At 33.9% G+C, this 26,362-nt stretch overlaps 1 protein-coding gene across 1 annotated transcript; it reads right to left on the reverse strand.

The window, feature by feature from the left end:
* Nucleotides 1-979: 979 nt before the first annotated feature.
* Nucleotides 980-25,326, reverse strand: LOC128174013 (serine-rich adhesin for platelets-like). The gene is given in 20 exon segments (XM_052839664.1): nt 980-3,058; nt 4,303-4,338; nt 4,772-4,896; nt 5,412-5,437; nt 5,653-5,691; nt 6,419-6,577; nt 6,827-6,924; nt 7,226-7,265; nt 7,535-7,652; nt 7,848-7,944; nt 8,058-8,146; nt 8,364-8,482; nt 8,791-8,921; nt 9,057-9,256; nt 9,732-9,900; nt 10,454-10,629; nt 10,726-14,144; nt 14,146-14,434; nt 14,437-15,666; nt 24,889-25,326. Coding segments are annotated over 20 exon segments (7,164 nt in total). The 5' UTR covers nt 24,983-25,326; the 3' UTR covers nt 980-2,548.
* Nucleotides 25,327-26,362: the final 1,036 nt, after the last annotated feature.

Consider the following 26,362-nt stretch of genomic DNA (forward strand, 5'->3'; position numbering starts at 1 on the left):
CCAAATCACTCACCTTTACCTTTTATCGTTTCTTAGCTTTAAGAAATTATAAACAATATACATGAACATGTAAACAAAAAGCTTGTATAACTTTGCTTCAATTTTGTTTCTAAAAACAAATTGTTTATAGGTTCTACAGAAGACGATTTTAACTTCAAGTGTTATAGACCCGTTTGATCGTGGTCTGCATTTATTGTATTTCATATTTTTAGTTAAAACTGACCGAATTTAAATATGCTCCATACATATATTAGACCGTATCCCCTCCACACGCACTCAACCAATGGTGACCCTCTCTTGCCTCATACTGTTGTAAAACAAATAAAACATTTTTTTTTTGCTTATTTTCATTTCAACTCTCAAGTTATAGCATCTAAATTCATTGATAGATTACCACACATGAAGCAAAGTTTTAAGATAGAAAATATATTTCATTCATCTTTCCAACAATGCCGCTTTACAATTTCAACCAAACTTGGTTCAGGGCATCTTTGAGTAAAGTGCGTTCACGTTTATTCAAATCAAGACCCAGATGCCCTGATGAGAACAATTAAGAAAATGAAAATAGGGTAGTTTGTTTATAAATCCTTTTCTCGAGAAGCATCCATATAGCCCAAAATATCTTTGACTAATTGGGTCATAGTAAATTAATCTGAAACCCTTTTATATTACCTTTCTTTAATTTCAATTTTACATAGTATTTCTTTTCTTTTTTTTTTGAAAAATGTTTTTTTTATATCTAATTAAATGTAAATAAAATTCCGCCCCTCCCAAATTATTACTTTTTACTGACCTTTTGAGTGTGTATATATGGGTAAATGAACTTTTACAATTAGATGATTATGTTGATATGTTGGTATTACGAAATCTGTTCTTGAGATGCAAAATATTTTATTTCTGATGCATGCCATCTTTGTTATTACGATTTATTAAAAAAACAAATTTCTGCCGATACCGTACTGATAATCACAACAAAGACTTTTCTACAATAGTCAATAATTTATTCAGATAATAACTATAGAAGATTGGTCATTAAGTAGAAAACATTTGTTCATGTGCAAGGATAAAAAAACAATAAAAATATCACATAAGCTCAGCACTCACAACCCATTTACCGGGAATAATATCATTGAAAACCATATTTGGCTGATTGTAAAATATTGGAATGTTGATTTACATTGAAAAATATCATGTTTCTGATCGGTTTTCTACTGCACTTTTTGGAATGACAATATTGATAGATGTATAGATAATCTATATAAATATAATAAATATCATAATTTAATTCAATTATTTCAATAGACATTTGTACTAAACAGAATTAAGCTTTAATTTACATATATTTGCTTCAATGAAAAAATATATCTGTACATTTAAAGCAAATTAAAAAGTATAAAAAATTTAAAAAGTCTGTTTATTCTATCCTCATACATTTTCTCACTTTGTAGAAATTTTAACACAAGATCATGTTAGATGTGGATGCATCTTTCTGTACACGTATAACCATAACTTTTAATATATTGTTTTACTAACAGAGCACAAGGACTTGTACATGTGAAATGTCAAAAACTTCTATAATCAAAACGAAAATGAAAAACTCTTTCTTTTTCATAACAAAGATTAAAAAAATATGCTGATTTAATAATAAATAGAATACCATACTAACTATTCTCCATGTATTGTGAACCTGGTTAAGGATTTGTGAGTGGGTATGCATATTATTCATTACCACCCAGACTGTTCAAATTATAATCAGGTATAACTGCTCCCATATACTCACTACAGAATAACCATTCAACAATCACAACAATTCAAAAAACTGTGTGTATTCTCACCACAACCAATCAATGTAAATAAATGAAATGCAATACTAAGTGTACTTCTCAGTGCAAACTTGTTAAAACGTGAAAGAAGGAATAAATCAAGTCACTGTACCTTTTATAGATGTGTCCCGATACAGAGATGTAAATTGCAAAATTTTAAGTCATATTTACTAAAATGTATAATTAAATGCAAAAATAAGAGTATGTTATGCAAACTTGTAAAAATGTGATAGAAAGAATACAGTTAATATATAACACTTGCAGATCTTTCTGAGAAGAGATATGTCAGTCAAGAAATGTCGAGTCATTTCACAAAAAATACATGAAAGTTTGTGGTAAGTTCATGTAAAATACGATTAAATTACTAAATGAATTCAACAATGTACACCCCTCCGCAATCACCTCACTACAATGTTTAATTTACAACAGTAACAATTGTTATACAATACATGTATAACAAATCTACAAAATATGTAAAAGGAATGTTTTCCACTGTACAATATGCAATTCGAAATAAAACAATATATCAAAGAAGATTATCTTATTCTATTGATACAGTGATAAATTAAGAAAACAATTTTACACGATCCGTTCAATTAAGCTTCCAATACTGACAATATATCACATATCTGTTGATCCTTGATGCTGTAAAGATATTTACCACCAATGTTATATGAATGGTGTTTACTACCTTGGTCACGCACTCTAGTACTAGCCGTGCCCTCTCATGCTATATCTGCCATTCCCCCTGAAGACGAGCCCATCCACCCCCCGGAACTCACGGTCACCACTGTGGGGTGGACAATGTTCTGTAGCTCGTTCCTTACAGCAGTTATCGTATTTTCAGGGGTTTCCCCTGAGTGAATGTTCTTTGACACAATGTCTGTCATGTCTTCCCCCTCAGGGGTGCGTTTAAATGGTTTCTGATGCTGGATTGGTGGCTTCTGGGATAGATCCCCATTGGCTGACTTAACTCTACCTGAGTCATTTTGACTAATGGAGCTAGATTTTAGTTTGTCAATGTCTGACTCTTCACGAGAACCGAACCCATTTTGAAGGTAGGGTTTGGGGTCTGACGAGCGTTTGGATGAGTAGGACTTTTCTGTGGTGAAGTTCCTCAATATGATTGGTTTGGGGGGCTCTGTTGTATAGGAAGCCTTTGGCACAGGGTCAGGGAGGTTCACAGCGGGGCGCTTGGAATGATGACTTTTTCTCTCCATATCATCCTCAGGAACCTTAAAAATTTGGGAAATAAATTTACTGGTTTACCTGAAAATGTATGGAATCATATTTTTCTAAACTGTTGTTGAACTTATGTTAATTTTTTTTTGTGTAGGAAAGAAGGTACCCATATTTTAGGGCAAACAATGGCAACTAATCAAACCATGAACTTTTACTGGATATCTACATTATTTTAGCTAAGTAAACTATAAATATTTTGTAATTTGGCTTGGGTTTGAATGGCAAAATCATGAACATTTCAAGCACCATATTTAACAATTCCTAGACTGATTTCCCTTAAAAGAACTATATAATTATGATATGAGTTAAATTTGGCCCCCATAATTCGTCCATTTTTTAAATGTTTTAAGTACATTAAAATGTTATGTTTTATTTTAGAAGAGTTGATGTAAAATATATTTTTCACCTGTTATTTAATTCATCTGCACTCACTGGCAGTATATGACATCAGAAGTGACACTATTTCTATAATTTAATCAAAAACAGTCAAAAATGGACATTTTTCTTATCTTTTTATGAATGGGAAATATAGAGTGCATGCTTGAACAAGGAAATTTTTTTGTCAGTTATTAGCCTTGCCTAGATACATCTCTAATTAAAATATTTTGTTTGTTCAAGCGTGTGCTCTATGTTTTCTGAAAGAAAAACTGCTTGAAAACAATTTGTGTTATACTAAAAATGCAAAAATGGCAGGAAAGGTTGTCTTTACGATGTCATAATTCTAAATTGTGGGCAGTTGAATCAAAATGAACATTATGTAAAACATTACATACATATCTGTACAAAGAAAACAAAGAATTACAGTAAAATGATGATGTTCATTGACTTCTATTTTTTTTTAAATTACCCACTCTTAATTTCCTTGTCAAAGACCTTTGCTGTTTTCATATAGTATAATCATTTTTGACAGTTCCTATGTAAGTCACATGTACCAAAAGATTTTTTTTTAATATAAAGACACAATTTAAAAAGAAACTCATAAGTATAATACATGTTGACTTCTGAAGAATATCAACAGACCAATATAATTAATGCATGCATCAGAAAAATTTGTTTAAATCCAATGGAATCAATCTTCTATCCACCTGGTGATCTGGAAATAGGCTTTAATATAGCAAACTAAAATGAGGAACTTTGAAAATAACAGCAGGAACTTCATGCATCTTGAAAGTGAAGGAACAATTTATCTTATTCAATATCAGTGATTCTAGAGTGAAAACAACAGGCCTGGACTCACTTCCTTGGCTGAACCCCTCCTCATGGGTTTTACCAACTGTTCATTGCAGTAAAATAATACCCTTAAATATTAGACATGTCAAACTTTACTCTATAATATTAACATTTTCCAATTTCCAGTGTCTTTGAGATAAAACTATGAATCGATTTGGTAGTGTATAATCCAATATATTTCATCAATGACTATATTAATATTTAATCACATAATTGCTGAAAATTATGTCAATATCAGTAATGATTTAAGGAATCATTCTTTGAATATTACAAGGTGATCAAATACAGTTGGGCGTGATCAAATCTATCATAAAGCCCTTCAGTCTTTACTACAATTTGATCACTTCATAATACTCAAAGTATGATTCTTTGTTCCTTAGTTAATTTAAACACTTTACAAAAAGATGGTGAATTTTGCCAATTTTTCATTGCATTGTCTAAAGAAATTGCACTCATAATAAAAAGTAGTTTCTTACCACAGTTTTTGGCATGGAGATAAGTGTCACCTCGTCTGCGGCTCTGTATGGACTCCAGGTAGTTAGCCCTTCCCGCCTGGAGCCCTGGTAACTGGGGTTTATGAACATTGGTTCATGTTTCTTCTCTGTAACCAAAAAAAAATATTAGCAAGCAAGTTTTTTATTTTATATCAAGAAACAGATTTATAAGGATATCAAATTACTGATGAACATTTACTGATAAATTTAAAATAAATATCAGCTGCAAAGAAGTCTTTAAAATTTTTACTGTCTTTTTTGCATAACTACATACTTTTACTTTATTACCTTTTCAGTTTGCAATACATGGGGTTGAACTTTAAATCATTACAATATATCAGAATCACTGATAACATTTTCACACAAGTTTTACAAAATTGATTGAATGTGATGTCCCTTTCTGTTATATAGCTGACACCAGTAAACTAATGCAAATTTTTTTTGCAATTTTAACAAAGCCAATGTTAGCAGTGACATAGATGATGTACGTTACAATCTTCCTTATTTAAATTGGCAATTCTACTTTGATATGTTGACTTCAGTTAACTCTAGTCAAGGCCACAAGGTACATGCACTCTCCCACCCCTTATCATTTTTCTCCATAGCTCTCACTGACACTTACCTGGGGTCTGTTCTTCCTCATTCTTCCTGCAAAAGAAATTACCAACCCATTTATAATCCCAAATAATATATGATTCTGTTATTAAACATGCAGCCACTCCATTTATGTGAAGTACATGATTCATTTCAATTTTACAAACTGATATTTTGATAACCTTGTGCAAATGAATTAATGAAAGTGTGCATGGTATGTGACAATATTTTAGAAAAAGTACACATATGTTCAGGAAGTTGATAATTACCAAGGAAGAGAAATTTCTTCTTCAGGGAAAACCTTATTTCTGCTCACAAGAACAGTCATGTCAATAGAAGGTATGAAAATTGAAGGTTATCATTCACAACACATGTTGCTTGCATTTAATTTACTTTACATACATAAATTTTAGTTCATTGATTTTTTGCTTGAGATATCAGAATTAACAACATGCCAGAAGAAAGGGGGCTGGAGCATACATAAATTTTTAGTGTTTGAAATGGCCTAGAGAGGTGTGACCATGAATTAAAAAAATTTTGCTTGTCAACGAAAGATCAAAATTATCAACATGCCAAAAGAAAGGGGGATAGAGCATTCAAAACTTGATTTTTTTAAAATGCTTAAAACGGACTAGAGAGCTGTGACCATGAAGTAAAAATATGCATTTGGTTTATCCCAATAGCTTATTATTTTGAACAGGGAGGAAGGGTGCAGAGTAGTGAGAGTACACAACAAATAGAGCAATGATGTATGTGAATATGCTCATTCAGAAATAATTTCATCATGACATTACATCTAGTATCAAATAGCATTTTATTTGCTTTTGATTAACATGAAAACATCCCTGGATGCTGGCTGCTATAAATTATTACAGTTTATATGTACAAGGAAAGCATAATTCATGCTACACAATTGTCATATACATAAATACTGTTGATATATGTGCAATAATGCTCATTTTCAGGAAGGGCTGTGTTTACAGATATTTTTGCTGTGACGTTTCACCATGCATTGCTTGTACTACACCGAGATACCTCTCTCTGAACAGTGACACCGGGGACTTATTTCCAGGGCTAGCCGATGGAGAGGGCCCCCAACTGAGAGACTTAACAGAACAAGAACTTTGTTCTGGAGGGGGTGCATGTCTATCGTCCGGTAAACTAAGCTTGTCCTCAGAACCTTCTGAGGAAGTTCTATGTAAAAAAAACACAATAAATGTCTCCATGTTTTGTTCTACATATTTAGATCTTCAATTATTTTGTACAAAGTGTCTTTCATATGCTAATATATTCATGTACCAATTTCATACAATTCCAGGAATACATGAAATTCCTGGAAGTCCTTGCCCAAAAAGTAAATTCTAAATGTTGGCTATTTAATATCCCTTTATTGCCTTACATGTTTGTTTATATTCTTTTTATATAAAATACTTGGAAACATACTCATCAAGTTTTGGAGTTATAAGTGCAAAGGCATCATCCAAAAGCTTGTGCATCCTCTTCTTAGCATCAGTTAGGTTCTCTGGCTCATAGCCTTCATTCTGCATAAAATAATATGACCTCCATACAATATTGCACGTATACCACTGTATGTATTCATTCTTTAGTTAGGCAATGAAAATTAGATCCAATGGCATTACAAAGTATTCACCATCTGTAATCCACTGCACACACAACTTAGCTTATACATGTATCAATAACTTGAATTCAAGGGCAGTGAATAAAAATTATTTGATTTCCATCGTACATATTATACACCCATTGGCATTAGTAGAAATAACTGTATATATATTCTGTAAATAGTAGACATGTCCACTTTGATTTCATTGAAGTTCCAATTACCTTTTCTCCATCTCCTTTTCTCCTTCGCTTTTTCTTTGAACTTTAAAAAACAAATTGAGTGAGATTTCAGTTTAAACCCAGGAGTTAATTATAACAAATCAATGAAAAAACCCTCTTAGTTACTCTTCAAGTCAAAATTCAAAAAATCTGTATTGAAAGGGTTTCCACTTTGCAAGTAGCAACCCAATTGCATCATAAATCACAAGAATGTGTAGAAATCTCCCCTCTTGAAAGCCAGATCTGTTTGCAGACTTTGACCTGTGAAATGAGAGAGCTCATGGCTGTTCCTTTGAAGACAGGAATAGTTACCCTTTTGAAGTGCTGCTCTTGAAGACCTCTGGAATCTCCCCCTCTTGTGGAGGGGCTTCAAGTACGTTGTCTATTTCTTCCTGAACAGCTAGATATTCCTTCATCATGTCCTCAGTGTCTGGAATGAACAGATTGTTTAAATATTCAGAGATTCAATGTCAGAAAGAATCATTTGAAAATGTTGCTCCCATGCAGAGTTGAAAAAGTTACCAATATCATGTTATAGGCTATAAAAATTGTGATTTCTCACCTTTTTAACAACTGAAAAAATGATGAATTATCAATTTCATTTGATTTTCAAACAAAGGAGTACCTTCTTTTTTCTGTCCCTCTCTCCTTCTCTTTTCTCTCAATCTTTTCTTGTTTTTCCTTCTTTCCTCTGCAACTTTTCTCTGATACTCTGTTTCATCCTTAAAAAAATTCATTAACAAAATTTTCAATATTAGACCTATTTCAACAGCAAACATCAACATTGAAATTTCTTCTCTGTCTAATCATATAAGGATATAAAGTTTGCTTCTACCTCCACTGACAATGACTTGGGTTCCCGGACCGGATGGGGTGGGGCTGATGAACCCAAATAAGATTCCTTCTCTATATTATCAAACTCTTCTGTATAATAAAACAAACTGACATGATAAGCACAAAAAAATACAATCCTTGTTGCTGACAGTGACTCCAGCTTCTTCCCACACCAATGACCCCCTCGCGCTAACATCCATGCAAACGAGAGATATTAATATAAGTTGTAGAACTTGTTTATCAATCGTTGTAAAATAAATAAAAGTTCAGTTTGACAGCAATATCATTTAGGGTTATCATTCTGTACCTGAAGCTGGTTTCTTTTTCTTTTTACGTCGGCCCTTTTTACTTGGAGATGGTAGAAGCCCTGTGTCATCTGAAGCTAATGTAGCAGAATCTCCAGCTGTGGAATCTTCCATCTTTTTGCTTTCAAAATATTTGAAAATTCTAGTTTTGAACAGTTTGTTAAAAGGACAGTCTTTAACATGAGTTAATAGGTAAAGGATAAACACACAATTGTCTAGAATTCATGCAAGATGCAGACATTGTACATGTAGTTCTGGAAATGGTGACCACCCTTTTTTTTTTAGAACCTATAACTGTGAACATTACATGTATTAGTTGCCTAGACTCTTCCTAAATAATGCCTTTTGGTTACCCCAATACTCTGACAACTGAAACTTGAAAATGGGTGCTTGATCATGAGGGAGAAATGTTCATTTAAAGCATCTTACCCTGGTTTTTTGACAACAGCATATGTAGGGTCTTCCAAATCTGCCTCTTTTGTGACTTCATATGACTGCCTCTTTTTCAGATTGTGGGTTGAGTTGCTAGGTGATTGGACCATTTCCACTGATTCATCACTCTTGAAACACAATATTAACCATTGTTTGCTTCAAATTGCATTAGCAAAATGTGTTTGTCCATAGAGCAGTTAGAATTTTTTTTTTCTTTAATGTTTTTTTATCCACAGAGATGAAATATCTTTTAACAGTAATACCTTATTTCCACCTTTCATTCTTAACAGATGCGGTGGCTCTCCATCCTTTCCACTCTCTGGGCCCCTCTTTTTAATGATGAAGCAGAAAATTACCCAGATGACTATGATGACAATGACAACAGCAGCGACTGCCACACCCACAATCCAGAGATTACTGGTCTCCTCAGGAACAGAGCTAGCACTGTTCCTTCCATAATAAGCTAAACAGAAAAAGGACAATACACAAATGTAGAAACTTCCTAATTTAGACATATTAGAAAATTTCTTACTCTTTGGTAAACTTACAAATACTGCAGTCTCAGTTTTGCATTACGATGAAATTTTGATTTTTCTATGTATAAAGACATATAAGGTATGATCTGCTGCTATTAACTTCTCTTGATTTGGTCTGTAAACTTGTAAAGGATGAATCAAGAAATCAATATAATTCCAATCAGAATTTTCTGGGGGGTTTTGGAGAGGGTTCTGTATATAGATATTGCATGAATTTCTCCACATTTTTTTTTCAAAACTGCTTAAATTACTTTTTCACAATTACTACGGTAACCATTAATTTAAATCAAGAATTGTGTGTTTTATACCAAATCAAAGTCTTTTTTTTTTTATGTAAGAACATTTCGATATCTTGAAGCATTTTCAAACTTTTTTTAAGATCTTGTAAACTTGTAAACTCACTGCTTGCTTTCTCTGCCACCACGTATCCGAGCGTCAAGGCCATTTCCTGATCACTGAGCAACCCAAGCGTCCTGACAGCTTCCTCTGAGCGGACTTCTGTTCCATTCTTTGTAATGTTGTAAACAAAGGTCACGTTTCCTGTTCCTAGTGTTCTTGTAGCATTCACTATCTGTTAGAGAGAAGGAAACATTCTATTGACATCAACTAAATGAGTCACAGAATTACAAATTAGTTCAAATGCTTGGATCATTTCATCTGTCACAATCTTATCACAATGGTTCTCTTATATACAGTACACAAGGAAATTTTTGTCTCAAAATATTGTTGTAAAAGACTTCATCCTATTTTTTTCTCTAACAAAGTTGTTGTTTAAAAGGAGTAATTTGCAGTTTACAATTGGACCCTTTTAAAATTTGCCCATTGTCAATGAGGGCCAGCAAATTGGACAGAAATAATCATTAAAAAAAATATGATGACAATTTTTCTTCATACAGTAGCTCATAATACATTGTACAGGAAAAGACACTCAATTTGAAAATATTACTACTGGTACTCTGACAGTATCTAAAAGAAGGAGTGTATAAAAAAAAATAAGTTGAAAATTGGCTCCAGAAGCTTCTTCACTGAAAAATTCATCATATTTAGCAATCAACCATAGCAAACCATAACTGAATGTGCTTTGTGACCAATCAATTTTACAAATGATAACCAAGGTTACTTACATTTACAACAGTGTCCTGCACCTGGGCTGCCCTTCTACGTCGCAGTGGTTCAAACGTCCCTTCTGCAATCTGTTTTTGTCTCTCAAAGGCCATTACATAGGCTGTGGCTAACTTCAGTTCCATGGATGCAATGAATGTCTGGTTGTTCACATCTACAGATAAGGGTACCTTCAAAACTGTAATAAAAATAACCAATAAATTAGACATACTTCTATTTTTAAGCATTATATTGTATAGAAAGGTTCTGTATTTACTGTATTCAGACATCTTACCTGTAACAACCCAGTAAACTCTCACAACATTGACACTTATTGTTGGTGTAGGTGTTGTTGTTGTTGGCCTGGGCGTTGTTGTTGTTGTAGTTGTTGAGGTTGTTGTCGTTGTTACTGTAGAAGAGGACACTGCTGCTGTGGTTGAGTTCTCTGTGTTATTGCCAGGTACTGATGATGGTGTAGTTTCTATGTCTACTGATGATGTCGTCACAGAACTCTCTGTCGTGTTGTCAGTAACAGTTGATGGTGTTGAGTCTATGACTGATGTTGTTGTTGTTTCAGATGTTGAAGGCCCCGGGATGGTTGATGTCACCAGTACAGAGGAACTTGGGTTCTGGGTTGTAACTGTGCTGCTTACTGCTGATACAACACTAGAAATGCTGGATGTCACAGTCTCAGAGGTAGAAACTTCAACAGAACTACTCTGCAACACTGTTGAAACAGGTAGAGAACTTGAAGCTGGTGATGGCATTATACTTGAACTTTCCATAGAGAGACTTGTTACTGCTGCTGTCACTATCTGACTTGTTGAGGATAGTGATGAGGACATGCTAGGGGTTAATAATGAAGTTTCTAAACTTGGTTCTGTTGATGCAGGACTGCTTGTGACATTGGAGGAAGATAGGGTGGGACTGATTTCTGAAGATGGTGTTACAGAAGTTACTTCTTGTACGGATGAAGATAGCTGCGCAATCTGTGTGGAACTTGATGCTTCCACTACAGAACTGACTGGTATTTCAGTAGTTACAGGAACTGATGAAAATAATGTAGTTGTCTTAGTATCTGGAATAGCAGTAAGAGTACTCTGAATGTTTGTTGACAAGTCTGGAGTTGAACTTGGAAGAGCTGAAGACAAAATAACTGTTGAGGCATCAGTTGTTAATCCCTCTGAACTTATTGATATAGATGGTGTTGTTAGTATTGAAGTGATGCTAGAAGTTTCTGAGCTGATTATATTGGTAGTCTGTGGGATTGAACTTTGTACTTCAGTGGAAATGGAAGATACACTTGTTATCAATGGTGAAGAAGATTCATCCATGACCGAGCTAGATAACACTGGTGGCAGGCCATTCGTGCTGAGTGTCTCCACCACAGATGTGACTGGTGTGCTCAAAATGTCTGTGCTTGTTAGTAATTCACTTAACAAAGAAGAATACGCTGACATACTTGATATAGGTGCAGTCATTGTCGACATTGTTAGTACTGGTGAAGATACTGTGGATATATTCAAGTTCAGAGATGTGGATGAGCTTTCACTATCCACCATTGAAGACATAATCACAGAGGTTATCAACGAACTATTTGCAGTAGAATTTGGCATGCTTGTAGTAACTAATTGCTCTATATAAGTGGTTGCTGGTGTACTAGATATATTAAGTTCTGTTGAAACTACAGATGCAATTGATTGTGAGGTTGATAAAGAACTTGAAAAGTTTGACACGACAGTTGGTGACACTAATTCAGTTGTTGTTTGGAGTGTTTGGTTTCCTTCTATCATAACTGTTGTGGTGTTATATTCATGCACTGATGTGGACAACAACAGATCACTACCTTGGCTGCTCCATGATGCCACAGAAGACTGCAAAGATCCTGATAAAGAAGGCATCACAGTGGACTGTTCACTCGTGGTTGGTACTGACACGGTTGAAAGAGAAACACTGCTCGCATTTGCTGGTAAAGATACAGAAACAGATTGATTGGTTACCAGGTCTGAAGAGAACATGCTGGATATCATGCTCACTGTGTTATTCTCCAAATCTGTAGCAAAGCTCATTGAAGATGTCATTTCTAGCAAACTAGCATTAAACGAGCTACTCATAAGCGGTGTTGTTGTTATTATTGTTTCTGAAAGGTTTCCAGTTGAAATTATCTGCGTTGATAATGAAATGATGTCTGTTGATGGAAAATTTGTCCAAGTTGAAGCATTTTCCATTCCTGGCAATAAAGATTCTGTTGAATAAATGGCAGAAGTTGAAGATATATTTACAGTTGGTAACACTGATGTCTGGTCAACCATAGTTACATTTACAGAACTGTATGTTGTTGTTGCAAAATCTGTTTGTGATGCCAAAGTTGAAGAAATCGGAAATGATGAAACTGTGGCCTGTTCAATGAATGAAGAGAAGTTTGACACCAATGATGAAAATTCGGAAATCACAGGTGTTGAGAAATTTGCCATCACTGATGAAAATAGTACAGTGGTCCCTATCACGCTTGTAGTTTCAGTGTCATTTTGTAGTGATGTTAAAAGTGCAGAAGACACTTCAACTGGTGAAGTAATATTCTTTGTTGTTAGTGTTATTTCACTGGTTGGAGTACCTGTACTGAAGATCGTTTCACTTGAAGATATGGTAAAGTTGATAATAGGAGTAGTCACTATTGAACCGTCAGTTGTTTGGACAACAAAACTGTCTGTCATTCCAACAGGTGTTGATGTCAAGTTGATAACTGGAGTTGTCAAAATAGAGCTATCAGAGCTAGTGATGTTAAAGCTTTCAAACATTGCTTGTGATGTAATCACTGAATTCTCCAATGATACTGTACTTGGTGTGTAAATTTGAGTTGTGGTTATCGGCTGAGAGGAAAGAGACTGTGTTGTGGAATTATTTGCTGGCCAACTGGAATGTATCATGGTGCTAAGTGCATCCATCATGGAACTGGTTTGCACTGTGGTTGGTGTAGAAGTTGCATTTGCCGAATAACCAAATGTGCTAGAAATGGTTTGCAAGAGCATGGTAGAAGATGCTGTAGCAGGAGTGGTGAATACATCTGAACCTGATGATCCTGAAAAGAAGGATTTTGAAACAAACTCACTTGATGGTGAAAGAGAACCATTAGTTGCACTGGTTATAGATTCAGCTGAAGTCACAAAACCAGTTGATAATGTTGGGGATCCACTTGTTGAGGAACTTATAAATGATGTCTGTGATAACAATCCACTGGTAAAGGAAAGGCTGGAGGTTGAATCTGTGTTAGTGGTAGGTGTTAAATTACCACTTTCAGTAGGTAAAATCGTTGATGAGTTTTCAAACAAGGAAATCAACAAAGAATCAGTTGCAGAACCTGTGGATAAACTTGGTGTTGGGTTAACACTCACACTTCTACTAGCACTAAACACTTCACTAACACTAGTCTCTAATGGTTGTGAGGTTGTCACAACACCCAGGTCACTAGACACTCTGCTATTAAAATCAGAGCTAATTAAACTCATTAGAATGGTTGACGATGTTTGCGATGGCATCAATGATGTTAAAGATGAATCTGCTGATGAAGACAAAATATTAGAATTATCTTGACTAGGTGTTATCACACTTTGGGATGTTGTTACTGATGTTGTTGAAACCATAGAACTTGGATTAATACTTGTGTTGCTGAGTGATTCCATGTATGAACTGGGCATCAAAGTTGAAGCTGCAGAATTTTGAGATGTTGTTGGATTTAATGAGGATACCTTTAGGTCTGTAGTCAAGGACAATGATGTTACCATTGAGGCAGTTGTTAATGATGTTGAAATTAACACTGATGTTGTTGTCAATGATGGTGATGCTGTTGTTAAGAATGCTGAATTCAAGGATGTTGTCATAGATGGTGATGTTGTTAAGGATGTTAAATCTAAAACTAAGGTTGTTGTTATGGATGGTGATGACAACATTGGGACTGTTGTCAAGGATGGTGATGATAATATTGAGGTTGTTGTCAAGGAATCTGAGGACATTGTTATGGATCCCACAGTCATGTCTACAGATGGTGTCACCATTGAAGACATTGTCAAATCTGCTGAATATGCTGACTGGCGCATCGAAGACATCAGTGAGGACACTGAGGATGACTCTGAAGATGTTTTCATTGCTGAAGAGGACAATAATTCTGAACTTGTCAAAGAGACTGGGGACAATGTCACTGATGTGGAAGTTGCAATGTCAGTACTTGGTATGTTTGAAGATGCTACAGCATTCGCAGAGGTGGTTTCCTGTAATGGAAGTACTGTTGAGGACATCACTGAAGATGGGGAAGGTAGGGGTCTCTGCAAAATGGAGCTGGTGATTCCTAATTCTGCTGTTGAAATTATTGCTGCTGGGTTTGAAGTTGGTGACACATTTGAATAAGCTGACTCATATGATGTAGCCAAGTTGGAATCTGTGGACACTATGCTAACTCCAGTATCTGATGAAGTGGATATTAAAGATGAGGACAAAGGTAATGTTGTTAACTGAGTTGTTCCAGACATTACTGTTATTTGTGGTGTCACTGACAGTGACGTTATAGAAGTTGTTTCTAAAGACTGCATGAAAGAAGTTGCCAAAGTAACATGGGTTGCAGAAGACAATACTTCATTCAATGAAGTTGTGAGCACTGTGGACTCGGCCAGTAAAGTGGACGCTGTTCCACTCAGATCACTTGACAACATCTGACCAAAAGTCTCACTGTTAGATGATGATTGGGAAATATGACTGGGAGAAAATTGCTGACTAATTTCAGAACTGGATAGAGGCAAGGTAGCAGTACTTGGTTGAATTGGCACTGATGAACTTGTTGAGGTAACAACTGATTGTCCTTGTTCACTTGTTAAGGATGCTTGCTCTGTCTGTAAGGTTGGAAGAACTGATTGAGTTGAATAGCTGTTTGTTGGTTCAATCAATGATATGCTAGGATTCTCAAGGGCAGTTCTAGTCACTGTGTTAGTATCTATGGAAATAGCACTTGCAATCGTGGATGAGGAGATTACATGGGAAACTATACTACTTTGCAATGATGATAAAGTCATTGAGCTGGTTTCCAATGCTGGTGTTGATGCCATATTAGAGTCAGACATTTGATTTGTCTCTTTGTTAGTTTCTAAGGTCACTGTAGACACTACACTAGGTTCTGATAATATATTAGACACTATGTTAGTTTCCATGGTTACACTTCCTGTGGTTGCTAAGGTTAGTACATTCTCACCTACACAAAGAAAAAGAAGCATGGGATATAGCCACTGCAAACTCACAGCAATCCACACAAAAACATGTATGTATAATTCTTCAATATCATGTAATAAGGATGCATATCAAAAATTCATACATAACATATAGCTTACAACTCAAATATGCCCCATTAATATTTTGCTGAAAAAAAGCATTACTTATATATACAAATTTACATACTCCTTCAACTCTTGAAATGGCTTACAATTTGTCTACGGACTGCCAGCTTTATAAAACAAATACTGTGGAATCATAACATTATATTTCATGGTGGCTCAATTATTTCGTGGAATTCGTGGGTACCTCTCATCCACGAATTAATATCCTCCATGAATTATTCAATATAGGTTATAAAGTCATATATCCTTTTGTAGGTATAAGATAATACATGACATTATGTCCCCACTAACATGTAAAACTTGAGCTATCCATGAAAATTGAGCCCCACGAAATTTAATGATTCCACAGTATTGACTTCCTTAACATATAGTATACTTATGAGGTACATGTATACAATTTGAATTTCAGTGCACATGGATACAAATTCATACTAATTAGAGATAAATAAGGCTTGATTTATTAATATCTTATTAATAATCCTTTGGGGCTTGAGAAGTCATAATTGTCTCCTTTAATTATTAATTTCATTCCTATGTGCACATCTCTTTGATTATTTAGACTTTCATGCATATCAACCATTCAAAAGGACATCAACCTTGAATGCTGATGAAGCATCAATGAACTGACTTTCTATTACAGTAACAAAAGATTACAAAGGAATCATAAATCTCAAAATGGACAATACTTGGGCAACTCCAGTGTGTGTGCCTCTGTGAAAAGGAATGCCTTATTTGATATTTGAAGTCAAACTGACAGTTATATGAACACTCAATAACTACAATAGTTATTAACAAGATTCTATAAGGGCTTTAGCACTACACTCACACTGGTACAATCTCTAGTATACAGTTATAGCCCTTCATGGTTCAAGATGACCTCAGATAATTGTTCTAATACACATCAATTTGAAATTGCCAAATTTATGAATTCAAGTTTATACCAACCCTGGCTATGATTATGGTGGCTACTTTATCTTAATTTGTATCCATTTTTCATTTCATCTTACTAATAGAGTTTCCATTTTCAAGATTTTCTACCCTTAGTATACATAATTTATGAGAATTAAATCTTAATATAACTTGCAATTTTCAAGTGCAGATTATCAGTTTTAAGATTATTTGAAGTTCAAATTTTTAATTTACAACTACTGATATAAATTTAAAGCCTTAATCATATTTTACTATAGCAAATCTTACTACGATATAAAATAAAACAAAAGATGGTTTAAAACATGTATTTGCTATAGAAAAAATATTTGAAACCAAATCATGGAATGATAAAAACTGCATCAAGTTGAAAATAATCAAGGACATCAAATGACATCTACTGCGCAGTTTTCAGATGATGTGATATGTGGTTAGCAGTTTTTGGACAACTTCTTGGAGGCTGAACTGTGCAGCTGATATCGATTTAAAAGAACAAGACCGAAAGATGTCAATGTGCAAGGGGGGAAGCTTAGCACATAAAATGGATGGAGAAGAACAGCCTTGAGTCCCTGCAAAACTTCTCCTAAAGCTGTAAATCACACTAGATAATGTGCATTCTTAGAGGAAAATCAATAGATATGCAAGACAATTGAATAAACTTTTCTGCCAACTGCAAATAATTTGTGACAATTGTCAAAAAATAAATGTGGCTAGGATTTTGCTGGAAAAATAAAAAAAAATTCTATGCGATATTGATCTCAACACTGCAATGTAAATAAGATACTGCAACCCCTAGAGGCAATTGTCAAGAGAGCCTTTAGACTATAGATAGGTATCACATTGTGACTAAATGTCAGATTAAGTAAAGCCCAAGCAATTGATTTCATATGCTGTTTCTGTCACTGGATTCCTCATAACTATCATAATTGATATTTTTCTCATATGAAACAAAGGCCAAGTACAATAACCAAATCTGGAAGCATCGAAAGCGTCAAGTATACAGTGACCTTAATATTAAACACCTGAACTATCAGCATGAATTTCTTTTTGTTTTCACCCCTGCGCTTTGATCTGATCAAATAAATCATGACAAAACTGTTGACAAATCGGGAGTGCACGTAACAACAGCTGTGGCCATACCTCCCACAAACAATACACACTGATTCATTTACTGTATCCAAAATCAATGGACCATGCCAGACAATTTAACATTCAACAACGTACATCTTTTGACTGCGTATCTGCTGCTTTGGTAATCACTGGGACATGCATGCCCAAATGATAAGAGCTAGGCTCATTTCAAAAACCTTATCTGTGAGATACAACACATATTTTCATGCTGAAAAATATGACAGCTCTATAGGCTTTCTCTTACAATTAATCTGTACCTAGTTGTTGCTGCATGGTTTTTTTTTGGCATGATTAACATGAACGATTCCTCCTATTAATGCAATTGCTTGACTTTTAGGACACCTTAGTTCAGCTAGAGCAAAGCATAAAAGATTAATTTTAAATGCGGGAGCTTTTCATTAACCTTAGCTGCCCTAGTTGATTTTCCAAGCTCATCCATGTTTGATAAGGGACAGTAAAATTCTTGGATTCACTCCTGACGGCAACATAAAAGACCTTTTTAAAACTTCCAGTTATCTTATGTTTTAAGAGCTTTTAGCAGCCTGGCTACAATAGCACTATAATTGTCAAATTATCCCTGTCACAATCAAAATGCCATCCCTCCTACTCAAAGAAACTTCACAAAGATAGAAAGTATATCATTAGCTAGTGTAATGCTTGACCAAAAAATATATTTCACAGATAAGGTTTATTTGCTTAGGTATCACTTTATGTTAAAGGATTATCCTCTTTTCATTGTTTTAAATGATAACAAATAGTAAACCAACATATTTAAAACAAATGTGAGAAGGACTAAAAATCCGCCCACTCATAATGATCAGGGAATTTAGGGAGCAAAATAAACTCGGAAATTGCAGAGGAGTAAAATTTTACATTTTACAGTGAGAAAATATGATCGGTAGATGAATCAAGACATAATCTATTGCACAATTTTCAATTGTTACAGTACTACATGTGATCGTGTGTAGAGGTAAATGTTTGTATAAACTTGGACATAAAGTTGCGGCCCAGTAATCCATAAGTTTGTGCACTCCTAGGTTTTGATGAGCTAATGGTGGGATCAGACAAAGGTATATACACCCATCACCCTACTCACGCCCCTTAACATTTCAAAACCAGAAAAATTCTACCCTAAAAGGCTTGCCTATCCTCCCCCATCTTAAGGATGTTTGCTGACTCAGATATGTTTGTTTTTAATCACAAGTTACATCTTATGGCCCCAAATATGTGAAAAAGATCGTAACTCATTAGCATAGTTATCTGCGCCTTTCATTGTGCTTAGTCTTTTACGTTCTTCATCTTGAGCGGATCATAATGAGGATCAGGTCTGATAAAACATATCTGGAAAAAATGTTGCCTCACCCAAATTAAATGTAGTTGTAAATAATGTATAATATTTTAATGCTAGAAGATTGTAGACATATCAAGATGCCATAAAAAAATGAATATTGGGGTACATACGTAACAAGATCGATTCTCATCTACGTTTATGTCATTCAAGCAGAAATATGAAATCCTTGATACTTTCCTTTTGAAATGATTTTTTTTTATAATGCTGGCACCATAAAAACTTTTATATCCTTTTCTGGGAACTCTTTTACAAATTAATCAAATCATCTTTTCAATGTAAATTAAATTTATATACGCATAAACATAAAGTATCATTGTAAAAATCAGTCTTTTAGCTACCAGTGGCTAATTCAATTATCAACTCGAAAAACTCCAGTAATTTTACACTTTAAATACATTTTAAAAGTTGTTCAATTGGTGTTTATAAACTAGTAAGAGGATCATGACCAAATGTCATCTACACTGCTGCAATTTTTAATCAAATTTTATCACCTCTATTAACCAAACAGTAAAAGCGTAAAGCCATTTAAAGCAATATACAATCATATTGTATTTGGTGACATTTAATCTGAAGTTTGTACAACTTCAATAACAGTCAGATTAAAACAGCCACTCGTTAAAATGCTTCCCATTTTTGAAAATAAAACAGTCGTAGGAGTTTATTTTTCTATCATCCTTTAATAAATAAAAAATCTGGGTGGAGACCCCAATTCATTTTTCATTGGAGGAACAAAAAGCTTCTGAAAATATTAAGACAAGGTGATTCATGACTGAAATTCCTGTGTTTGACAAATTCCATCAGGCACACGTACACCCCTTAGAAAAAACACTTAGGTGATGTCAGACAGAGAGAGTTTATAGAAACAGAAGCAAGTCTCTGCTATGCACCTGTATAAACCTATCCATTACTCAAAGGCCAAAGCATCACAAGCCTTTGTCAAATATTGTCACGACCCAATTTAAACCTCATCAAAATTAACACTTTCAAATCAGGCCAAATCTTAAATATTACACCTTTTTAAGGAATATAACTTAGGCCAAGTTAAATAAATAGCCTGTTTCCTGTTAGAATTAGTTGAAATCAAATAACCCGCCAATAGATAGGAAAACATTTTCAGATGTTTTAACATTTTATTATTGTTCTCAACTTTTTTCTCAACTTTTTTCTCAAATTTTAATATATTTATTGTTTCTCAATACTTACATGTACTAGAAGAGACCAAAATGATAATCTTTGAAAGTGAAATTTCAATATTTATTTACTTTCCTAAAATATGTGTGTAAAATACCTATGGTCAGTATATATACCGGGTAATTTAGGGCCTGTTGGTATATAAAAAGCTACACAATGCTTCTATTAAAAAAATCTGACATCAATAAACAAAGATTATGAGTAAATAGGATCTGGGATAATACCCACAAGTTAAAATCAACTAGGGGTAAACTAATCTGCTTGACAGAATACCAGGGTATCTATGTGCAGGGTCTTATGAAGCTTCTCAAAAACATTTTGTTCAAAAGAATTTTTCTACAGCATTTATTTTTCATCTTTCAAATCTCCAACTCTCTCTCTCTCTCTCTCTCTCTCTCTCTCTTTCTCTCTCAAATTCAATTCAGATTCAGAAAACAGTTTTTCTCCAGGAGCACTGCCTTTACCATAAAGAGTGGTGCCTGTTATACCTAGAATGAATCTTTTTTAAGCATTGTAGAGAAAAATCATTTTGTGTACCGTAAGAGTACTGTACAGATATATTCCTAATCAAACAATTAAACGCGAGGAATTAATAAAATAAATAAAATTGCGAAAAGTACATCTCGCAGATTTTGAAATCGTTTTTATTTTTCAGACACATGTAAACAAAATGGCACTTTTATAAAAATTCAGCATTTGTGATTTTATGTTCTCGCAATTTTAATGCAAAACTGTTGAATTGTGAAATTGAGTACTCTGGTAAAATAAAGGAATTTACAGTAACTAATGCTCATGTATTTTCTTTTCTTTTCAAGGATAACCAGAAAAAATTCCTATAAATGCTGAGGAACTCCCTCTTTGTGATACTCTGGCACATTGAAGAGAAAAAAGACGACTTATTACTCGATCAAGTTCAATTTTAGATCCTGATGTAAAAATGCTGCTGAGATTTTTCAAACAAGTTGCATTTCTGGACTCAGACAATTAAAATCTTTGTATCCTCAAAGGAAATCCCAAATTAATCAAAGCTTTTAATCTTCATTAGGAATTTAAATAGTTTTCCCTCAAGACTGCAATTGAAATTGAAATTAACTTTATCAATAAAGTCTCATTTAATTGCTACGGTATATCCTTTCTTCATAGTTGCAACGATGTAAATTACAATAATTCAAATAAGATTGTATCATCATGATTATATACAAATATACTTGGTTCATCCAAAAAGATTTTTCAAAGGGTACATTTCACAAAAGCACGGTAGCACAAAAGTTTGTCAAGATGGACTAATTTTACGTTTTGGAATATTCAATTCCAGAAGTTTGGAAATGCAACAAAAGCCATTCCAGCAAAGGAGCATCAAGATAGATTTAAGCATTCTGAATTTCATCATGAATTTCAACAATGTTCATCATGACTCATTAAAACACAGGTATACAAGCACTTATTTAATGTTTTGTGGATGCCTAGGAGAAAGACTCTTTTTTAAAGATTGACTTTGCTGGTGCCTAATAAGTTCAAAGAGATGTACATAGCTCAACAATCCCCCAAAACAGGAAAATATGGCATCTGATTGGCCTTCCCTTCACCCGCGAGTTTAATCTCTGCAAATAGTAACATAAAAGTTTGTCAACAGCCCAAATGATTGTGTCTGCCAGAGTTGGACAAACATGGGCTATCTTCCTGTCTGTATAAACTAAGGCCATGCTGCCCAAATCTTGGTCACTGGGTCTATCCATTCTTCTCAGGTCTTTGAAGTTTAGGATAAAGTGCAGATAAAAATACAGTTTTGGGGGGAAGGGGGGATTTTTTCCTGACCGTGCTTGAGACAAATTTGATATGGCCTAGTATCCAGGATGTTCAAGTTTGATTAGCTTGATATAAGGTGATGACTTTCACAGGAGGATTTCATAAAATGATGTTACTTTGTTGATAATACAAACCAACCCCTCCCCCTACTATTTTACCTGACAATTCTACAATGTAAATCTTAAGTTTACACATCTCCAAAGATGAAATGATACACAAATTAAAGGCTTTATTCAATAGACGACTATCCCTCAAACATAATAGGATGACAGATGGCCAGGGTAATAAATCGCTATATCCTTCTCTCCCTCAGAAAAATATAACATTTCACACGTAGCCAGTAATAAGCAATAAATATCAACTGTAACTAGTCCGGGGATCAATTTAAGAAATCAAGAAGAAGAAGACCTTTAATGCAATTGCTCTTCTTTTCCATAATTAATAACATTGCATTGTTTAGCTTTCTTTAACAACCACTCGGCCTTTACATCAAATCTAGACTCTATAAGGTGCCCATGGCAACAGCTGTCAAAATTGTCTCCCAACGGCCAGTGTGCAACACGTTTCCTTCCCGTCAAAATCATAAGTTTTTCCTTTCTATAATTGATTTCGAGAGAAGAAAGGATTAGTTGCATGACGAGAGGAGGTAGCATCTGAAGGATGCGATGTTCTGGTTATGTAATATTCATGGACTTCCGACAGAAAAGGAAAGAAGTTTCACGCGTCAGCGCTGGATACTAGTTTAACAGGTGTCACAGGACTGCTAACTGATAGCGTAAACTTGGAGGGATTTTTAAGATGGTGTCATAATCTTATCTTAACAAAAAGAAAATGCTAATTAAACAAATCTGCTAATTTGCAAACAACCATAATTTAAAAGAAAAAGTAAATCTTCATATTAAGAGGAATGGTAGAATTTACTCAATAAAATACATAATCAAGCACAATCATTCTTTATTACAAAACTTTTTTGCTCATTCTAATATGAATATTGGCTGCCTATGTGAAACCCTTACAGGTAGTGGCAGTATACTATATATAGCTATATTCAGTTGTTTGTGAAGTAATGGTAATTGTTAGGCTTATATCGAGATATTAGTTCCTGAATTATTAATCGCATGGATGGGTGGGGATTTATGGTATGTCCAATATTTATCATCTTTATAGCCTAACAATAAACAAGCAAATAAAGGTATCTACCTGTAACACGGGAATCTGACATGACCTTTTATGTTACTATTTGCAATTTGTTTACATTTATCATAAATTCATAAACTTGTATGATTTTTTTACAAACTCAAAAAGTATTAATTACATCAAATTCTTTCATGCTATCTTCTTCTTTTTTTTTTAAATTTGGGATTTTTTTCCTCAATGTTTTTCATTTTTCTCAGACAATATCTTTTTCAGCAGTCTTATTGTCAAATGAAATAAAATTTTGTAAATTGAATTTAATATTTTCATCCAAAACCTGTTGAACTTAATTAGATAACAATTACCAGTACACTTGCAAATAAATAAAAGACAGATATGTCATATTGATATGGTTATTTGTAAATTAAAAATTTAAATCACAAAATTTCAACATATATTCAACTGAAACAATATGAAATAAATTTGATTTATGAATTAGTTTCTAAACTTGTACTGATTATATGTACATGTACTGTACACTCTTGCTTAATTTAATATGTATATTTTCCATTTATAATGATCAACATGCTCAATGCAGTAATGAAAAATGAATTGGAGATTTTTTTCTAAATTGTATTAATTTAGAAAAAGCTTTTGATTAAATTGATAAAAAAAAACCCAGAATTAATTAATGTACATGTTTGTTCAAGGATTAGAAAATGAAACATGAACATAAAAAATTAAAATATTCCTTTAAAGTAGATCCAGTGTTCTGTGACGTCACACTTTTTTGTAAAACTTTGAATTCTTTAAAAATTGTGCAAGATAGTTTTATTTATTTTATGTGAATATAATCACATGGATGTAATTAGAATTATTGGTAGGTTAAAGATATTTTCGCACTTAATTTTACACTAAATTTCCAAATTTTTATATATTCTATCTATGCAAAGGGGAGATAACTCTTTTTCTGACTTTTCTGTCAGTTGTATGTCTAAATGCTATAGTTTTTCTTATTCCAACGATTAATTTTAAAATATTTTTGTAATTTTAGTTTTCTGATAAAGTTGACATTAAAATTAAACAAGAAAAACAAATTTCTGCCTACAAGATTTTACTTTTAACAGAAAAAAAATACATTTTTCTAATGCTAAAATATGCTTTAGTTTATGTTTATCTGGCATCTCAAAAAGTGTGATGACATGTATATTTTTTCTAACAATTGATGACATTTAAGTCTATTAAGTCGATATCAGTTCGGTGTTTCAACTTTCCTCAGAGAATTTTACGAGTATGGAGCTACCTTAAAGCAAGTTTTGATAATAAAAACCCATTTATTTAAAAGTAAATATATACACTCCTTAGTATGTCATGTAAGTTTTTGTCAATTACATTAATTTCCATTTTATTTAAAGGCCAGTTTAAAATGTGTGACAATATTATAAGAATCAGTTTTTTAAAATAATAACTTCATATGCCTCTCTCTTTCTCTCTTTTCTCTCTCTCTTTTCTCTCTCTCTCTCTCATACACGTAACCTACCCGTTGTGGAACCACTTGTCGACTGTGGATTTGAACCCCCAATCAGTGATGTAAACACCAGCATCACACACAGCACCAAGAAATTCCTATCCATCGTTATTGTAAATTCAGAACTCACGGGAAAAATGAATTTTAAATCACATTTCTGTCAAAAACTGATTTTCAAATCTGCAAAAGTTCACAACATAACAAAGTTTCCTGACTTTTTCCTTTTGAATTTTCGCGTGTGTGAACCTGTTCATGGCTCGATGTAAAATCGATGTGCATGCATAACAGCAGACAGAAAAACTTTCTTCTTCTTCAGGTCATCCCATTTTTGTAGACTACGTCATGATGGCACATCCCATTCAAAGTTCGGCAACAGCGGCATGTCTGTAGACCATTCACTTTCTTTCGTGTCGGAGTCCGTTGTTTACATGCGGTGGTAAGGATGTTAAATGAGACTCCACGGTATGAAAACCTAACAAGGGGAATAACTCTCACCCAGCTTTTGACAGATCACTGGTGTCAGATGACATTTACATGTATCAGTTTATCTGCTGTGCAAACATAAAATTGACGGTATTGCATTAATAGGGAACCTTTTAATTAAATCTTGCCTGTACTTTCATATGAATTTACATTATGCTACTAATGTTAAATAATTTTATAGAATCAGTGTACTTTTTTTTTAACTACAAGAAAAAGTGTGTGCGGGGGTTCACCCCCATACTACGTGTCGCAAATTTAAGAAAATATATTTGAAAAATAATGGGATAAACCATACTAAAATCCATAAAAAAACGATCATTAAACGTTACACATTTTGATTTTTCAAAGACTGAAATTGTCTTTAAATTCAAGTTAGAACCATTTTAACAAGCGCTTGGACTTTGGGTAGTTGTGTCAAACAGCAATGTGACGTTGGTCCGTCCATTTCATTGCTGGCCACTCAGCCATGGATCTTTGAAATTAACAAGATTTGTCTGGCTTTTGAGCTAAGACTACGCAATCGGTTCATATTTCGCTTGAACCCGCGTCATTTTTCACTTGTTTTGACGCAAGAAATAGATAGCTACGTCCAACCGAAAGTCCAAGGTCTTGTTAAAATGGTTCTATTTTCTAGACTTGTCGAGGAAAGGTAAATATTGAGAAAAACCTTAAAAATATTAGGCCTAGTAAAAAAAAAATTCCGAAGATGTAGAATTCTAACCTATTATAAAAAAAAATTCAAGGAGGATGGTCGAACAACTATTGAATTATGAGAGGGTCCGGTCCATTAATTAACCCCCCCCCCCCTTTCAACCCATGCCCCTCCCCAAATCAACCTCCCCAAATCCGCCATCAACACCTTTTTATTCAAAGTATAAATTCTGAAATTCTCTCTTCTTTTTTATATACACACATTTTGATACCATTCTGGTTTTTATGTATTTGGAGCATCAAATTGATCTCCACTGGTATAATCGGTGCTTAATCATTAATTATTCGTTGA

This window comes from Crassostrea angulata, chromosome 1, assembly GCF_025612915.1.
Source record: "Crassostrea angulata isolate pt1a10 chromosome 1, ASM2561291v2, whole genome shotgun sequence".
Lineage (NCBI taxonomy): Eukaryota > Metazoa > Mollusca > Bivalvia > Ostreida > Ostreidae > Magallana > Magallana angulata.